The 12770-nt window shown below is 38.7% G+C and overlaps 1 protein-coding gene across 1 annotated transcript in view; it reads left to right on the top strand.

Annotated features, from left to right (window-relative positions):
* The window catches only part of mrpl3 (mitochondrial ribosomal protein L3), an 18895-nt gene continuing 6125 nt past the window's right edge, over positions 1–12770 (top strand). Inside the window, exons 1-6 of the mRNA XM_087786358.1 lie at positions 1–199; positions 394–575; positions 1645–1736; positions 4290–4388; positions 8673–8772; positions 8855–8915. Of these exons, the coding sequence (XP_087642484.1) occupies positions 126–199; positions 394–575; positions 1645–1736; positions 4290–4388; positions 8673–8772; positions 8855–8915 (608 nt within the window). The 5' untranslated portion in view covers positions 1–125. The remainder of the gene's footprint in view (positions 200–393; positions 576–1644; positions 1737–4289; positions 4389–8672; positions 8773–8854; positions 8916–12770) is intronic.

The following is a 12770-nucleotide window of genomic DNA, read 5'->3' as shown; positions in this document are numbered from 1 at the left end:
CTCAGGGTGACATTTGGAACCGCGGCATGGTTATGTTTCTACTAACAGATCTGCGTCACCGTTAAGTGTTTTTTCCTTTTGACAAAAGACGATATTTATTAAACATATTTTGTCCGTGAATCGTTATGGCGTCGTGGTGCTTCCGGCTTCTTCACCGGTCTTCTGGTGTGATCACAGTCCGAGCTGCAGCGAAGACAAGGTTAGCAACATCTTTTCTGTGAGGTTCACTTAATATCCCCCGAAATAAATCATTCTTGTTTTGTATTCGAACCGCTTTAATGATGTAACTTAATATTTAGCACGCATGTGTCATGCTATCAGGTTGTTGTCGCTTAAAACACACGAATCGTTTATGTTTGAATCATTTGTGTGTATGTTTGTGTGTCTCTGCAGCCGAACACAGACACTTGTGTGTGTCAGAACATTAAACACACCAACATGGTTCGATGAACACCTCACCGAGGAAAACCAGAGGTTCCTGAGGGAGGATCTTTCAGAGGAATTCCAAAAACAAACGGAAGAAAAACTCAACCCACTGAGGGATGAACCCTGGGAGCGACACAGTTGGACCAAAGGTGACTTTACTTAACATGATCGATATGTGACGAAGTCATTAAGTGACAACAAATGTGCTGATTTAAAGTGTGTATTTAATTGATCTTGGACGTCTGTTGTACTTATCAGTGTGTGTCTGTTTGTACAAAACTGTCTTTTCATTGAATTATTTAGAAAACAACATATTAGATAAGTAAGTAAGTAAGTAAGTAATTTGTATTTATATAGCGCTTTTCCAGACCAAGGTCACAAAGCGCTTAAACAATCAAAACAATACTCAATAAAGTATATACTTTAAAGGTCTAAATAACACAACAGGAGTTCCAGAAAATCAAGGAAAAGCCTGAACAAATAAAAACGTCTTAAGATGTTTCTTAAAGGAGTCAGTAGATCCATCAAGCGTAAAGAGAGAGGAAGATCTTTCGAAGCTTAGGAGCAACAGTCTGGAAGGATTTCTCTCCTCTGGTCCAGAAGCGTGTTCAGGAACCATCAGTAGATTCTGATCCACAGACCTCAGAGCCCGAGCTGGGGTGTAAGTCTGGATCAGATCAGATCAAAACACTTTTTCTAGAGATTCAATTTGGTTTACCATAACCACGCCCACTCTGCTGCGATTGGTCAAGCATTGCGGTTGGTCACTGCGCGTCATTGATCTCCACCTCCAAGGGACTTGTTGTACAAACAAAGCAGGGCGTTATTACAGCTGGCTGGAGGGAGGAGTGAAGCCATTACTACGTCATATTGGACTCTCGTAACCTCTCGTTCGCCCAGATTTCAGACGGGGGATTCTTTTTTTTAAAGTATACATTTCAGAACGTGGTTATTCTGAATCTTGAAGAAGACGACTCAAACATTTGAAACGTGTGAAAGTAATTTTTTCGCGTTAGTTGCCCTTTAATAAACACCTTTTGTGCTTTGGGCTAAATGATAGCTTGTTATTTTTTCAATGAATGTTCTCTCTGCGCTGCAGATACCAAAAATGGATATATTTTCAAGTGAAACTTTAGTGACCGGACTAGTTCATTCATGTTTATCCAGCGTTTTGTTAAATGATACTTACTGTTGTTTCCATTTTCTCATTTCTCTCAGAGAGTCGACGAGTCGGGTTGATAGCCGTGAAGTTGGGGATGGCTCCTGTGTGGTCGAAAACGGGAGAGAACTACGCTGTCACTTTGTTGCAGGTAAGTTGAGGACTTCCTGTTCGGGTGTTTCGTTTGAATCGTTTCCTTCCTCTGAAAACCTTCTCGTCTCTTTTTGGCCACCCGGGGAAACATTTATCTGTTTGGGAAGCAAAATCCAGAAGCATTAGAATGATCAAGAATATAATGCAAATTTGAATTAAATGGATTAACAAAATGCTACATCCCTTGAAAAGACACTTGGATTACTCACTAGATTTAAACAATTGGGTTGAACAAATGATCAGATTTCAATACAACTCATTATATAAAATATTTAACTTTGTTTTGAATAACAGAATCGACTCCAATGGAAATTGTATTTAATATATTTTATTAACGTCCTTTTAAATTCAAACTGAGTTGTGTTTTGAGGTTTAAAGTCTTGGTTTATGATCTCAGTTTATGTTCTTGAAACACCTTTTTATCAACTTATAATGCCAAATCTGCCGAGGAGTTTTCTAATTGTGATTGGCTTGAGCCTGGGAGAGAATTGTGTTGTAACACTGACATTTTTTATGTTGTCCTCGTTACCTTGTTGATGACAAAAAAATGGAGGAATTGGAAACAAAATGAGAAGCAATGTTTCCCATTTTTCAAATTTTATCTCCTCGACCCGTGAATGACAAGTATTTCCTAATAATCTTTATTGAAGCTTCAAATATTCCGTCCCTCAAATTCGCGTTAATTAATGTGTCGTGAGGAATGTGACGGCGATCGTTGAGTTCAGCAGAGCTTCACTGTAATTGTATTGAAAGTTTACTTTTTACTTCAAAGCTTTTCCTTCCTCTTTTGTGATGAAGTTAACAGCAGATCCAAGGCCAAACAGAGAGTGTTGTGCTCACCTGCCTCACTTGTGTCAACTTAATTCACAGCTTCTACCCTTTTTAATTGGATTCACTCTCTCAAGGTGACGCGTCATCGCTGTGAAGAAAGTCGTCTTTACAATTTTTAAAGTACATCATAATGTTTTGGTTTTACGTTTATCTGCAGGCACTTTGATAAGCATGAATCATTCTCTACCCCAAACTTATGACTAGTTTTATAACCCGAGTAGTGTTTTTAGTTAAGATTGAGCATAGTTTTAAAAGTTTGCTGAAGTTGAAATGAATTTAAAAAAGAAAGTCTTTGTTTATAACCTGTGAAAGTAACAAGATGACATAGTTCATCAGTAAAAATTATAAGAGGGAGTAAAAGGCGTCATCTTGACCTTCTAGCATTAACTTGAACTTGTAAAAACTAGATAATAATGTTTAGATGGTCTCATTACATTATCAACCTTTAAGATTAAATGAAAATACACGTTTAATTCTTAAACTATTTCACACGTTGGATGTGGATGGATGGACGGACGGACGGATAAACTTTATTGATCCCTGTGAAGCTCTCCTTCAGGAAATTGTTTTTCCAGCACACAGCAACAGAGACGATGGATTAATGAAACAAGAACAAAGAAAAAAGAAAGTGCAAGATGACACAATCTGAAGATAAAGAACATGTATGAAAGAAAAATAACAAAGAAAAAGGATACATGGAATAGAATCATCTTTTCACTCCTGCCCCCAAACTCAGAATTAAACAATCTAATGGCACGAAGAATGAATGAGTCCCTGAGTCTATTCGTTTATTATTATTATTATATTATGGTCTGGATGCGGCCCAAACATAGTTATTCAGTCACACGATTCTTGTAAAACGGAACATTTTTATCTTTTGACTTTTTGACTTCTATATTTTATTCAGTTAATGTAAGTTCAATTACAACCGTATTAATACTACACACTCACAGAAAACCATGTTTGTAAAGGTCAAGCTGATTGGACCAACCACAAGACATTTTTATTTGTTCAGGCTTTTCCTTGATTTTCTGGAACTCTTTTGTTGTTCTCAGTGTTATCTTGACCTGTAAAGTATATACTTTATTGGGTATTGTTTTGATTGTTTAAGCGCTTTGTGACCCTGGTCTGGAAATGCGCTATATAAATGACTTGCTTACTTACTTACACACACAAGTTAAAGATTTGATTTGGTGTCGATCAAAACGACTGATTTGGAGTTTGGAACATGATTAAAGTCATGTAATGTTGTGATTCATAAGTCAAATGATTCATTTAGTCCAGTCATCAGCAGAGTCGTGACAAAGATGTAGTTCAGTGTGTTGTGTACTGGTGTGGTTATGAAGCTGCATCAACATACATTATCTTTTTATGTGTATAAATAAATATATGTTTTAAGTTTTCACTTGATCTAAAGTAGTTTCAGGCTCTCACTACTGCCCCCTATTGAAATAAGAAATCTGTGCACTCCACTTTGTATAATCAGGCATTCGGTGATAGAGTTCCCATCAGGAGTGACAAATTCCTATCGTGGCGTTTGGATTCAATTATATTTCGAGCACCGCGTCTGGTATGTTGAGCCATTTTAATGTCAGAATGTTTCTGCCGACACGGACCGATGTCACGTCTGTTTGTTCCTGCACCAGCGCTCAAACGTACTCTATGAATATATGTTTTTGAAGTTTGGATTCTACAAGTTCTCTTTATTTCTGTTCCTCAGGTGCAGGACTGTCACGTGCTGAAATATCTGCCTAAAGAACAAAACAATGGAAAAAATCCAGCTCTTATTGTCGGAGGAAAAAATTGCTCGCCATTCCAAGTAAGAGTTTGTTTTTTGATCTTGTACATTTTCCAGTATTTTCAGCATCCTGTATAGTATGTTGGAGGTCTAGAGTTTATTTTCAAAGAGGAGAGGATTTGATGTGGTGAACATCATACATGTTTGATCTGTTTGACTTTCATAGATTGAGAAGGAAGTTGTTGTTTTTTCAATTCCATTTTACACACAAAACCTTGAAATTCTCGTCTTTTAAATTTATCTTAATTAAAAAGGCCTCTGACTTTTAAATGTTTTTTCATCTGGGACCCTTCAGCATCTATTTAGGAGATAATTCAAACTACTCCAATTCTGATCAGATCGCTGACTTCAATCTGGGAACCCATGTATCTGCTATGTAGTGGAATTCTGCTAGTTTTCAAGCTAAAAGGCTATTTTCAAAACTTTTATTATAATTTCCATTAAAAACCGCTAAAACATTGGGTAAGAGATCCATTCTTACGCCACACCTGACATTTCCCACACTGTATTTTACCCATTTAATGCTATATTTTTTTGTTCTTTTTTTTCATAAATTGAGCCAATCACAGAAGCCACGCAGTATTAACCAATCAGAAGCAACAAGGCGGGTCTATCTTTCATTACAGCATCACTACTAGCACAGCGACACCAGGACGAGGTCGAGTCATCGTAACTTAACAACAAAAACATCATCATACCGCTGTCAATCTATCAGTTGTTCGGGTTTCTCCTGTCACGAGCCGCACTTTAAACTGGAAATATCGATAAACTATTATTTATTTATTTACTGTTTAAAGTAGTTTTAGTTTTAGATTGTAACCCGTAAAATAAAATGGCAGGTTTAATATTTGAAATAATGCAATTTCCCAACATTTAAATGTAGAATTTTGAAGACATTTCGAATGAATATTTCAGCTGTGACTCATCCATCATCCATCAAAGCTATAAATCAATAATAATCCCAAGTAGTTTTCTTCTAGAAGATGTAGATCTTAAGACATTTTTATTCATGCAGGCTTTTCCTTGATTTTCTGAGACTCCTGTGTTTGTCTCGGTGTTGTCTTGATCTTTTAAGTATTTATTTTATTGAGTATTGTTTTGATTGTTTAAGCGCTCCGTGATCCTGGTCTACAAATATTACTTACTTACTTGCTTACTTACTTACTATTACCCCAAGAATATCACAACATGCATTAAGTATTTTCAAATGTGAAAGAATGAAAAAGTGAGTCTTTTGTAACATGTGCATGAGTTTTAACCTGCCAACCAAGAAGGTATTATTAACTGTATGAGCAACATTTTGATGATAAAATTAAGGCTTTTGGGATTGAAAAATGGCCAACATTTACCACTCTTTTACTTCATACTTTAATAATATAATTCCAAATATAACGTCTATCAAGTTAACTAGGACTGCTCGATATATCGCAATATTGCCACATGTGATATGCATATGGAAAATATGTGCGATAAATTATATATATTTTTTATTGTATAAATCATGCATTTCTTAAATGTGCACTTGGACCAATCAGTGTCACGTTCAGTAAAGTTGTCAATTTGTACTTCTATGTCTCGTTGTCGTTTACGTCTCCGTCCGTCTGTGTGCGGCGCAGCTTGCTAGGCTCGGTTGCTATGGCTACGCGTCTAGCTAACTTAGCTCAGTATATACACAGAAGTAGTACTAACTTATGAGTAACTCAAACACTAGTGATCCAGTCCCACGTCTCTTTCAACCACTACAGTACTCACAACCAACATTAATATCGATATCGCAATTCCCGACACGAATACAGAATATCGCACTTATTTCCAATGTCGTGCAGCCCTGAAATGAACCAATTTCTGTTTATTCAACAACATTCAGAGCCTCCGTAATGTCTTGTATGATGTCATTGTATTGGCATTAGCGCTCTAAGAACATGTTCAAATGTGTAATTAATCACAGTAGGAAACAGACGGACTCTCAGGGGGGCTAAAGATGCAGCAAGGAACAGATGCACAGTGTGTGAGGCTATAATTTAGTGTGTGTTTTATTTGTGCGCGTGTTTGAATTATGAACCGAACTGGAGGCAGGAATGGAAGTTTTTTTGTTTTTTTTATAACGTTCCCAGACGAGCCTCCTTCCACAAAATGATCCCCTGTTCTCACATCCACACTCAGCCAAGTCTCCGAACTCATCAGCAACACCTCGCAGATGTGCAGTTATGGCTTTATGCGTCTGTCGCCGCCCGTAACACGTCAGAGTCGCTGCTTAATGGGAACGTATGTCCTTCTGTGGCTGGTGTCGACATTTATTTTTGTGCAGTGAGACTTTCCCATCCACAAAATTGTTAAACAAATGTTACAAATACTGAAAGATGTAAGCCTGTGGTGCTTTAATAGTCTTTTCTCACAGTGATCCATCGCCACATCGCGCATATTTTATCAAGCTGCAGTCAGAAACTACAAAACTTCTTGTCTCTAGTGACGCTGATTGGTCGCCACCTAAATTCCATTTGTGTTGCTATTTTAAAAGTGATTGATGGCTGTGTTTGGTAGGCTGGGCGGCAAAGCACGACGGAAGCCATTAAGGTCGCCATTACTGCGAGGGTTGTTGAGAGGGACGGTGCCTCGTGCTGCACGATATTGGAAATAAGTGCGATATTCGACATTGGTGTCGTGAATTTCGATATTGATGTGATATTTCTTTCTTTCACCTAAAAAAATGTAGCCGCGTGCACGCGCCCGCATGAGTACTGCAGTAATGGTCCAGGGGTTTAAAGAAGGAAAAACAATGCGATATTTCCCTTTCGTTTATTTCCACGCTCCGGTGTCGACATGATCGTATAAAAATATGACTTATAACGCTCAGTCTCGCGGGACTTGCATCGGTTTCCCGCCAAACTGAGCAACATCAGAGAGGAGCCGCCGGCGTGTCGCGATATCACCAAATCAATAATAAATCCACCTCCTCGTACACGCACACATAACACTTTATAAATGACGCTAACAACTTAGCTCGTTAGCATACGGTGAAGACGGACAGGTTTGTTTGGAAGTTCACGATCTTATAAGAAAACAACTGAGACGAGATGAAAAGTTCTTACGATATGTTGCTTTAACAAAGGAGGTTGAAAGAGACGAGTGACTGGATCACTAGTGTTTGACTAGATCACAAGTTAGTATTACTTCACTGGATCACTAGTGTTTGACTAGATAATACGTTAGTATTACTTCACTGGATCACTAGTTTTTGACTAGATAATAAGTTAGTATTACTTCACTGGATCACTAGTGTTTGACTAGATCACTAGTTAGTATTACTTCCGTGGATATACTGAGCTAAGCCAGCGCACCGGCAAGACGCGTCGCCATAGCAACCGAGCCTAACAAGCTGCGCCGCACAGTTCACAGACGGACGGAGACGTAAACGACAACGAGACATAGAAGTACAAATTGACAACTTTACAGAACGTGACACTGATTGATCGAAGTGCGCATGTAGGAAATGAGTATTAAATTGATTTATACAATAAAAAAATATAAATTATCACATGTTTTCGATATGTATATCACATGTTTTTAATTTAAACAATAACTATTTTACATAAATGAAATTATTCAAATTTATTTTATTATCTTATTAACCTTCGACTGTCTATTGAATAAAGGTGTCATGTTTACGTCTCCCATGTGTGGACAAACATCTTTCACTGCAGGTTGGTTAAGTCTAACAGAAGTGTGTGGTTGTTTATAAGTCAACGCTCGGACTTTTCAACACAAACCCTTTAAACCGTCTTGATTGACAGAGTTTAAAGCTGTAATAATAATAATAATCATCATATTCCTATTTGTTGATCTTTTCTCCTCCCCAACGATGAGTTTAAGTGAATCTTGAATCATGAGACGATCTGGACGGAAGTCGGTCTCTCCGGTCGATGCCCGCGGTTTGCTAGTCCGTTCACACACCTCGTCACGCTTCACTCACGGAGGGAGTTTGTCGATGTGCAGAGCTTCGTGCAGAGCTTCGTGCAGAGCTTCGTGCAGAGCTTCGTGCAGAGCTTCGTGCAGAGCTTCGTGCAGAGCTTCGTGCAGAGCTTCGTGCAGAGCTTCGTCCACAGCTTCGTCCACAGCTTCGTCCACAGCTTCGTGCACTTGATTCTCCTCCGACAGGAGAGTCGGCCGATGACGGCCTCGCCGTCGGGCAGGTCGAGCAGATGTCAGATCTCCTGCCGGGGATGAGAGTCTTGTTGTTCGGCTGCCATTTTGAAATACAGAAAGTCTTAACCGCCGCTTGTTGTTCTCCTCCCTCGTGTCTGACAGAAATCGGAGTCGAGGATGGAGATCTTCAAGGAGGTGGGACTTCCTCCCAAGCAGAAAATCTCCTACTTCTCTGTGACTGAAGACGCCCTCATCAAGCCAGGTATCGTATGGAGACACACATTCATTAAAACTCCTTCCATTCGACGTATCTCACGGTTTTGTTTCTCTGCGGTCGTGGCCAGGAACTCCCTTGTACGCGGCCCATTTCCGACCGGGCCAGTATGTGGACGTCACTGCCAAAACGTAAGTTCATCTGTGCCGGGTTCACCCTGGTGGACCCTCGTCTTATTGGCTCCTTGACAATGTCTGTGGTCTCGCTGTGAGGATCGTTTTATCTGGTTTATGGAGGTATATCCAATATTCATTGGTTCAAGGTGACCCGAAGGCCAGAAAACGAATGTGTTTGTGGTATCCCTTGTGTTGTCTCTGGGTCAAGGTGACCGAAAGGGCAGAAAACAAATGTGTTTGTGGTATCACTTGTGTTGTCTCTGGGTCAAGGTGACCGAAAAGGCCTGAAAACGAATGTGTTTGTGGTATCCCTTGTGTTGTCTCTGGGTCAAGGTGACCGAAAGGGCAGAAAACGAATGCATTTGTGGTATCCCTTGTGTTGTCTCTGGGTCAAGGTGACCCAAAGGGCAGAAAACAAATGTGTTTGTGGTATCCCTTGTGTTGTCTCCGGGTCAAGGTGACCGAAAGGGCAGAAAACAAATGTGTTTGTGGTATCCCTTGTGTTGTCTCCGGGTCAAGGTGACCGAAAGGGCAGAAAACGAATGCATTTGTGGTATCCCTTGTGTTGTCTCTGGGTCAAGGTGACCGAAAAGGCCTGAAAACTAATGTGTTTGTGGTATCCCTTGTGTTGTCTCTGGGTCAAGGTGACCGAAAGGGCAGAAAACGAATGCATTTGTGGTATCCCTTGTGTTGTCTCTGGGTCAAGGTGACCGAAAAGGCCTGAAAACTAATGTGTTTGTGGTATCCCTTGTGTTGTCTCTGGGTCAAGGTGACCGAAAGGGCAGAAAACAAATGTGTTTGTGGTATCCCTTGTGTTGTCTCTGGGTCAAGGCGACCGAAAAGCCTGCAAACAAATGCGTTTGTGGTATCCCTTGTGTTGTCTCCGGGTCAAGGTGACCGAAAGGGCAGAAAACGAATGCATTTGTGGTATCCCTTGTGTTGTCTCCGGGTCAAGGTGACCGAAAAGGCCTGAAAACTAATGTGTTTGTGGTATCCCTTGTGTTGTCTCTGGGTCAAGGTGACCGAAAGGGCAGAAAACGAATGCATTTGTGGTATCCCTTGTGTTGTCTCTGGGTCAAGGTGACCGAAAGGGCAGAAAACTAATGTGTTTGTGGTATCCCTTGTGTTGTCTCTGGGTCAAGGTGACCGAAAGGGCAGAAAACAAATGTGTTTGTGGTATCCCTTGTGTTGTCTCTGGGTCAAGGCGACCGAAAGGCCTGTAAACAAATGCGTTTGTGGTATCCCTTGTGTAAACTCTGGGTCAAGGTGAGCTGGAGGCCCTAAAACAAATGCGTTGGTGGTATCCCTTGTGTTGGTTCTGGCTTCCATAAATGTAAATGTAGTGGTGGAGGTTGTTCATAAATAACATTTCTAAATGCAATATTTTTAAATGTGTAACCCTTTTAATTCAATATAAAAATGTCTAATTGTGCTATTAATATTGTTACCCTAAACACACACGCACACACTTCTGTGTATGTGTACTAATGTTTATTGTCATTTTAATCCTTATCCTTATTTATTTTTCCAATTTATTTGGTTATTATTGGGGGTTTTTTTTATAAGGTTTTCGTTCATTATTATTTAAATGTATTTTAGTTGTTGTTATTGTTTTTTAATTGCCCGATTATCTTAATCTTGTCAAGCACTGAGCCACTCGCTTTAACTTTCAAATTCATGCTGTTAAATTACCTTCAGTTGCAAATGTACTACTACGTCTGTCGCTTGATTGGCTGATATATCAAGTAGCCTTGTACTAGTACTAGTACTAGTTTTGTTTGGTGGCACATTATTATATTGAATTTTAAAAACAATGCATTTTTCTTTATTAAATTAAGAAAAGAAAAGAATAATTATGTGATGGAATACCATTTATTTTAAAAATAATTCAATGTTAATTCAATTGTTTAAACTAATAATAAATTGCTTTAAAAAATTCATGTTAATTATCATGAAATGATCTGTTAACACCGAGATATTCCGGGATGTCTGCAGGACTCATTAATGGTGTATCATCTTTGTCATATAAACGTGGAACAATGATCCTAAAATGAGTGCATTGATCAAACGGGGCGCGTTCAGTCCTCGTGTTCGTCTTTAATCCTCAAATGTGTCTCTTGAAGAAGCCTTTCTAATCCACAAATGCCCTCGTTGATGCTAAAAGGATTAGTTTAATCCTGGTGTGAAACACTTTAGGAATATCATTACACACACGGCGCCCGGGATCCAAACAATCTATTTGACATTGCACAAACCCGTTTAACACCGTCTTCGGTCCAATAACAATCTCACACTGTACATGACACCAGACACACATTACACAAGCAATTAGGCGACGCTCGGAGCGGCAGGAGGGTCCGGAGGAGGAAGTCGGGCGAGAGCGTCGAGGGGGTGTTTCTCTGAATGGGGGAAAAAAAAAAACGCGAGAGTCGTCAACTTCTGTCAAAGGTGATAATGAAGGTTCACAGTCGTCGCCCCAATAAATGGTCACGCTTGCTATTGACGGATAAGTTTCACACTCGTGTGTCAAGTGTGCGGGGAGTACAGGGGTCCCATCTCATCAGCTGCCGAGGAGGAAAGCTCGTGGAAAGACGTGGACAAATCTCTATGGGGTCCCAGGAGGGCCATTCTTAGGTGATGAACAAGGAAATGTATATGCAGTGAAAGCGTCAGTCGATAAGAGTTGTTGGAAATAAGCTTTTTGGAAGTTTGTTTAACAAATGTATGCAATAAACGTAGTGTTTCTTTATTTATTATATTTTACTCTATTTCCTTGTTATTATCTAATTATGGCGCTCCTGGAATTCCATACGTACTTCAAGGTTTAATATCTTAACCATCATCAAGAGGTTCGCAGTAGAGTGTGAGGAAAAATCTTTATATATATTATATATATATATTTATTTTATTAAAACACTCTTAAAATGCATCAATATTTTTTTTTTTTTTTTTCATTTGTATTAGAATTATTTTATTGCTTTTATTTCAATCAAGTGTTTGAGTTATCCCTTGTGTAGTCTCTGGGTCAAGGTGACCCAGAGATGGTTATTATAAGGTAAGGTAAAACTTTATTGATCCCTCAGGAGGTCTCCTTCGGGAAATTGTTTTTTTCCAGTAGCCAGCAATTTTTCATAAACAATAAAAAATAATACATAAAAAATAAAATAAGAAAAGAACATAAGAGGAAGAACAAGATGACACAATCTAAGTATAAAGATAAAGACAAAGAATATAGGTCAAAGGTTCATAGGTCAATATATGGTTTGTATTTCAATTAAGTGAATATGAAATAAAATATGATTTTTATTTAAACACTCCCAAAAAAAAATTGTGTTTTAGAGCTTTCATTTTAATAATAATTATTTTATTGTTTTTATTCCAATCAAGTGAGTATAAAATTAAACGATGTGATTATTTTCTAAAACGTACAATAAACATAGGCATATTCACTGCGTTTGTTTATTTTTAAGTTGCAATAAAACTTCTGGCCGCTAGATGGCAGTCATTACGGCCTCCGAAGCTAAAGGAACGATGAAATCCTGAGAGAATCTCATCAATGACTGAGGATGAGAGGATACATCTGACTATAGTTTCATCTAAGCTGATTTTTGGACATTTTGTCGTTCAGTTCTGTAAATTCAACCAAAATGGAGTAAAACAACCACAAGGTCATTAAAATACAATTCCAGAATTGATGATTTGTTTTCTTTAATTGCACTTTCACATTTTATTGAACACAAAATAATTAACCCAATTTATTTGACTACTACAAAGTTATTTGGCATGAAGCAGTTTTTTCTTGTGCGTTTGTTAGCAGCAGCTTTAATTCTAGACGTATTCTTCTTCTTCTGTGGTTTAACAAACTGAGTC

Source organism: Callionymus lyra, chromosome 3, assembly GCF_982586985.1.
Source record: "Callionymus lyra chromosome 3, fCalLyr1.hap1.1, whole genome shotgun sequence".
NCBI classification, from domain to species: domain Eukaryota; kingdom Metazoa; phylum Chordata; class Actinopteri; order Syngnathiformes; family Callionymidae; genus Callionymus; species Callionymus lyra.
The sequence above is the reverse complement of the archived record's forward strand: the minus strand, read 5'-3'. Positions and strand labels throughout refer to the sequence as shown.